At 42.1% G+C, this 6841-nt stretch overlaps 1 protein-coding gene across 1 annotated transcript in view; it reads left to right on the top strand.

Moving 5' to 3' along the window:
• The first annotated feature begins 5772 nt into the window (after positions 1-5772).
• The window catches only part of LOC137424648 (solute carrier family 2, facilitated glucose transporter member 1), a 101604-nt gene continuing 100535 nt past the window's right edge, over positions 5773-6841 (top strand). Inside the window, exon 1 of the mRNA XM_068112338.2 lies at positions 5773-6018. Within this exon, the coding sequence (XP_067968439.2) occupies positions 5998-6018 (21 nt within the window). The 5' untranslated portion in view covers positions 5773-5997. The remainder of the gene's footprint in view (positions 6019-6841) is intronic.

Here is a 6841-nt window from a genome sequence, read left to right as displayed (position 1 = left end):
ATTGGACCGATTGAGAGCAAATTTTCACCATAGGAGGGACTCTGTCTTTGGAATATTTGTATGGTAATTATGACGTCACAGGTCACGTGGTTCGGCCGCCATATTGTTTTGAGTGAAAAACACTAAAATCCAATTTTCTCCAAAACGCCTGAACGGATCGAGGCCAAACTTTGCAGGCAGAATCGCATACCCATGACGAACAAAAACGTCAGTGAGCATGATGTCATGCATCACATGGTTTCAGAGTTATGACGTTTTTAAGCACAAACATTTAAAACCTAGCTCCTCCCTCATTTGTGATCCAATCAAGGGGAAACTTCACAGATCTGTTCAGCATATCAGTCTACTAAAATATCCTTTTGGAATTTGCGATAGGTCACGTGGTTTGGCAGACATCATTAATTAGACGCAAATAATAAAAACATTTATAGCTCTTGAACCACTTCATTGATCGCCGTGAAACTTCATACTCTAGTAGAAGTCAGGAAGAGTAACAAGTGTGCAAAATTTGAAAATCATTGGATGTACGGTCTGGAAGCTAGAAGTTGTTATTGCGTGAAGAAGAAGAGTCCTTGACTGTGGACGATTAATTATTTATCACATGTACAGACTTGTAGGCATCGTTTGACACAATCTCCCGGGTTAATTTGAACCTCAAATAAAATTATAATTCCAGATTTGTCAATGGCTGAGGTATATTAACAAACGAATAAACCGATTTTGCAAAATTCCAACTTTTTTTTGAAAGATCGCAAACTGTATTCACCCAGGGTTGTGAGAGGCTGAAGAAGAAGAAACCTCGCATGGGCTTCCCAGACCAAATAAATAATTCTGGTTCTGGCTCTGCGATTTTCAGGTTTATTACTCCCGCCAGGGAGTAATGCATTCGATCGTGTCCGTCCGTGTGTGTGTGTTCGTATGTTTGTGTGTTTGTGAGCAAGATATCTAGAAAAGTTCTGAACGGATTTGGATGAAAGTTGGTGGGATGATTGCCCTTGGGATAAGGAAGAATTGATTAGTTTTTGGTGAAGCTCAGGATATTATTCCGGATCCAGGAATTTTTTTTGGGAAAGATTTTTTCTGTTTTACTGCATTAAAGCTTTTAATCTTATTCTTAAATGATGTTTTTCTCCTCCATTTCCGAGATATATCAAAATAAATTCTCTGACAGTTAGGGCTTACTTTCTTTTTCATTTATTGTTTTGTGGAGAGGGGATGTTAAACAAAACGTATTATTCCAACGAAACCCACAGCGGGAGTTTGCGCTCTACTGAGTGGCGTTCTAGTTTGCATTTGTTGTTATTAAACACACGATATGGATTGGAGAAAGCCTTTAATTATATACTCTGTTCACCAACTCCTGGATCACCAAACCTTTCTCAATGTTCCATAGCCCCACAACAATGGCATCTTGCAATTTGCAGTCTGCCTGGTGTGGTATATTATTCCAAATGCTTGTAGAGTGTCCCGTATTATTGTTTCAATGATATCAAGCGCCATCTTGCATTGTAATATTTAGATCTGAGGATGCAGACTGACTGAAAGGCTTTTCACTTGTTGTTGGTAGATGCTTCACTCGGGTATCTTCTGCTGACATGTGTGACTATGAGCCTGGTGTTGGTTTAGCGGTTAGGGTGCTGGATTGGGATCCTAGGATCCTGAGTTTGAATCCCGGTCGATTGTTGAATTAATGCCAGGAGGGTTGACTAAGCCGGTCATCCTTCCGAGGTTGGCAAATTGAGTACCAGCTCACTGGTAATTGGGGCACTGCATCAGCGGCACAAACGTGCTTCCAGAAAAATGATACAACCAGCAGCCACAGCCTGCATAGGAAAAACAACGACATCTGTGACTATCAGTTGCTGGGTTCTGGTATCGAAAGATAAATTTCCCCTATTTCTGGGTGAGGTGGTAGATTACTAATAACTGTTGGTTTTACCCAAGAGAAACGTCACGTATGAGGCACATTGTGAAGGTCTCTTCACCACAGTAGTGGGATTATTTCCTACAGGAAAGTACAGGTTAAGCCCTATGGTATATTATTTTTTGGGTTTTTATTGGTGAACATTGATCGCTGTACAGGATTTCCAGGCCATAAATTTTCTTTGACCAACAGTAAAAAGGTTCAAACTTATACAATAAGATACAAGGAACTTTGACAGGAAAAGGCCATTTGTCCCATCATGCCTGAACTATATCAACAATATATTAATTCAATCTATCAGTTTATTGACTTAATTTCACATTTATTTAATCTAATACAATATCAGTTTCGTGATTTAAGAAAAGGAGGGTGATGGCGAAGGAGCCGTGAGAACAGGTGGCACAAGAAAATCATACAAGGGTTTTAAATGGCAAGGGGCTTACGTTGTGTTGTTTTTCTTGGTTGCATTTGGCAGCTTTCTTTGGTGAGAAGAGGAGGGGGTAATTATATAAAGAACCTAGTTTATGACGACCATGACTACACGTGTTAGTTGGAGTTGGAGTGGGAATTGGACCTTTGGAGAGGCATCATCCCTCTCCTCTCTCTTTGTTTGGCGAACCTCTTCTCGTTGCCACCCTCCAGCCCTGTGCCGCAGCATCCCCGTGCAACACCAGCCTGCATTGGGCCATACAGGACCCATAACAAGCTCTTGCCTTGCTCAAGCCCTCACTTGTTCCCCATTGTTGCGCAAATCCTGGTATTTAAGCCTCCCCCAATAGGATAGGGGAAGGCTTATAGCTGTTTTCGGGTTTGTTTTCTACAATTAGTGCCCCCAATTTTTAATTGTGGGGCACTAGAAGCCCAGGCACTAGACTCCACAGAGTTTATTAGACTCCTAGGAGTACTAAACCACCATTTATAAAATAAGAATAAAATAGAATAAAATTCTTCCTGCACTCCCAATTTCTGAGCTGAATCAATTTTGGAGCCTGCTGGAACTTTTGGAATAAAAATTTGCATCAAAATGTGGATAGAGAGGATATGCAGTTGGCATATTTTATGACCTTGACCTAATTTAAGGCCATGACCTAATTATAAACTTTTTACATTTTTCTTTGATTTTTTTTTCTTTGATTTTTTTATATAGGGGAAGGCTTATAGCTTAAACTTTTTACTTTTACATTTCACCATAAATGACTAAGATTTGTCTGGTCAGAATGAAATTGCCCTCTCTAGATAGCCTCGAGCAAGACACATTTACATTTAATTTACATCATACCGCTCCGACTTATTCGAAAAAAAAAATAGCGAGGTCAAGGTGAAATCGCAGTCTCAAAAAAATAGCGAGGTCAAGGTCAAATGGCAGACTGAAAAAAATAGCGAGGTCAAAGTCAAATGGCAGTCTAAAAAAAATAGCGATGTCATGGTCAAATGGTGGTCTGAAAAAAATAGGGAGGTCATGGTCAAATGGCGGTCTGAAAAAATAGCAAGGTCATGGTCAAATAGCGGTCTGAAATTTTTTTCGAGGTCAAGGTCAAATGGCGGTCTGAAAAAAAGTGAGGTCAAAGTCAAATGGCGGTCTGAAAAAAATAGCAAGGTCATGGTCAAATGGCGGTCTGAAAAAAATAGCGAGGTCATGGTCAAATGGCGGTCTGCAAAAAATAGCAAGGTCAAGGTCAAATGGTGGTCTGAAAAAAATAGCGAGATCAAGGTCAAATGGCAGTCTGAATAAATAGCGAGGTCAAGGTCAAATGGCGGTCTGAAAAAAAATAGCGAGGTCATGGTCAAATGGCGGTCTGAAAAAAATAGAGAGGTTATGGTCAAATGGCGGTCTGCAAAAAATAGCGAGGTCATGGTCAAATGGTGGTCTGAAAAAAATTACGAGGTCAAGGTCAAATGGTGGTCTGAAAAAAAAGCGAGGTCAAGGTCAAATGGTGGTCTGAAAAAATAGTGAGGTCAAGGTCAAATGGTGGTCTGAAAAAAATAGCGAGATCAAGGTCAAATGGCAGCCTGTAAAAAATAGCGAGGTCAAGGTCAAATGGCGGTCTGAAAAAAAATAGCGAGGTCATGGTCAAATGGCGGTCTGAAAAAAATAGAGAGGTCATGGTCAAATGGCGGTCTGCAAAAAATAGCGAGGTCATGGTCAAATGGTGGTCTGAAAAAAATAGTGAGGTCAAGGTCAAATGGCAGTCTGAAAAAAAATAGCGAGATCATGGTCAAATAGCAGTCTGAAAAAAATTGCGAGGTCATGGTCAAATGGTGGTCTGAAAAAAATAGTGAGGTCAAGGTCAAATGGCGGTCTGAAAAAAATAGTGAGGTCAAGGTCAAATGGCGGTCTGAAAAAAATAGTGAGGTCAAGGTCAAATGGCGGTCTGAAAAAAAAGCGAGGTCAAGGTCAAATGGCGGTCTGAAAAAAATAGCGAGGTCAAGGTCAAATGGTGTTCCAGAAGAAAAAACGTGGTTTTTGTTGTCAATCAATTTTGCCAATGCTCAATCTCAAAGACCGCTTGGCATTCCAATATGTTCTTGCATCATAATAGTGTACCTGCGTTGACTTTTTACTCCTGATATTTGATTAGAGACCTTGACCTACTTTTTCAGATTGTGACCCAATTAACGAAAAACATTTTTTGATCATAACGTGAATAATTTTCCTCCTATTTTCATGATGTTGAGTTTTACGGATAGATTGTAAATGGGTCATTGGGACACTTTTTCTTCAGTTACACACTATCAGTTTAAGTTGAAGGTCAATGTCATATGACGGTCCAAAAAATGCCATCATTGGATCGTGGACCAAGGGTATGTCAAGGGCGATCGCCAAGGGTATTTGGAAAAGGCGCTTTGTGATCGCAGATATCTGGTCTTATATTTGGCACTATAGTTGGTTATTTAGATTCATTGTACATATACCTTTGCGTGCCCCCTCATATCTACTTGCATATGTCGACCGCTTGACTCGTCTGTTTATTTATTGATATTGTCTTGTCTAACCTCATCTCCACATATATTTTAATAAAGCAGATTTTTTTTAACCTTTAAAATCTTTATTTTGTTTCAATTGAATTATATACCTGAACACTGTAGAACACAAAGCCTTTTTGGCGCTTCCAAAAACGTTCAGTTTTGCAGTAATTGGACAAAATATTCCGGAATTTTACGCCATCGCGACCAATCAAATTTGCAGCTCGTAGATCCCGCCCATTTCATTGTTTCTCAAGACAGCATGGGGTAATACTAATATGTTCTATGAACCCTTAAATTATATTTCTTCACCTTATCCGGTTTTGTGCCTTTTACATGTTGTACGAGGGAATCGTTCAGCATTTGGAGTCTCAGCAGTAAAGCGGGAAGCAAATCGCGAAAAATCTTAATTATTAAATATTTATATAAATAATTAATATTTCATTAGCCATCCGCACAAGGATCATTTTAGTGGAAAGTAGTACGAGGAGTTCAAAGGCGGTGCTCAGGTCACATACTCACGTTTGAGCAGTCTCGGCTGGGTTCAATTGCTCTGAATGACCGCCCATAACCGGCCGCTCCCGTCTGCTCGCATTCGCTATTGGATGCTAAACATTCCAAAGAGTGAGCCATTGTGACATTGTGTGCAACTGCACCCTGGTCATTGTGCAACACGTACGCCCCAAGAGGGAGACCCTCTTGTCTGGTCTGCGTCCCGCTAGTGTGCTAATTAACGGTCTGCGAATCCGTTTCCTGCTCAATATTATTATTAATTTCTCATAATTTTTAACATTCACTATTTCTAAAGCATCGGCGCATCGCAAAACGTTGATTTCGAAAAATTCCGGTTTCACGTCATCATGTTTACGGGCTGACGTCATGGCGTCGGACGTCTTGTGACGCAAGCATGTCTATATATATTATTCACCACGTACCAATAGCGTATTTCTTGAGCTGCGCTTGTTGAAGTCTGTTGGAGCTATTACTTTGGGCTCGAGTGAGTAACTCACGGTTTTATTTAGCTTTGTGGCGCTGACATTAAGCGCAGGTAAACGATCTAAAGGTAAAGCTTCCGTACATCGTCTGGGACAATCGCAAGTTTCTGGGTCATGGCTTCGCTCAAAGAGAAGGTACGATAACGATGTGTTGGTGATTCGTCCGTTTCGTCATAGGTGGTCGTCGTGGCCACCTTTACAAGGTCACCGTCCCGGCTCACGTTCCGTTTACCGTGCAGGCTCGTTGTTTGTCTGTGTCTGTTCCGCCGTGTTCGCTATACATCTACACTTCGCCTCTGTACTCCTCTATGCTTCTACTCATACATTTAATTTGTATTTATCCCTTTGGCTTTGCATAGATATCGAGGTTCAGGGGAAGAGCTGGAGAGGATGGATCAATATATCGATATGATATATTGATATATATATTGATATATTGAGTGAGTGAAGGTTGATTGATATAGCAACAACACCGGAGGATCCAGGTAGACACGTGACCACTCAATGAATGGCGCGTTTTTTTTTTTTTTGTTTTTTTTTAAATTTAAATAAATACAAGATCGAGGCTCGTGTAAGAGCTATTAACATTGATCACAAAAAGACAAACTGACATAAAACATGATAAAGGCAGTGGGAGACAAGATGGAGAGCAGGGACATCGGGAGATCTTTGGAGGGAGAGGGCTTGGGGGTTAGGAGGCGTGGGTGGGGAGGCGTGGGTGGGGAGGTGTGGGGGGGGGGGAGGTGTGGGGGGGGGGGGAGGCGTGGCGTGGGGGGGAGGCGTGGGGTGGGGGGGGAGGCGTGGGGTGGGGGGGGAGGCGTGGGGTGGGGGGGGGGTGGGGTGGGGGGGGGGTGGGGTGGGGGGGGGGAGGCGTGGGGTGGGGGGGGGAGGCGTGGGGTGGGGGGGGAGGCGTGGGGTGGGGTGGGGGGTGAGGGGTGGAGGAGGAGGAATGGGAGAG

Source organism: Myxine glutinosa, chromosome 4 (assembly GCF_964187855.1).
Source record: "Myxine glutinosa chromosome 4, kmMyxGlut1.1, whole genome shotgun sequence".
Lineage (NCBI taxonomy): Eukaryota > Metazoa > Chordata > Myxini > Myxiniformes > Myxinidae > Myxine > Myxine glutinosa.
Note: the sequence above shows the minus strand (reverse complement) of the source record. Positions and strands in the feature narration are given on the sequence as shown.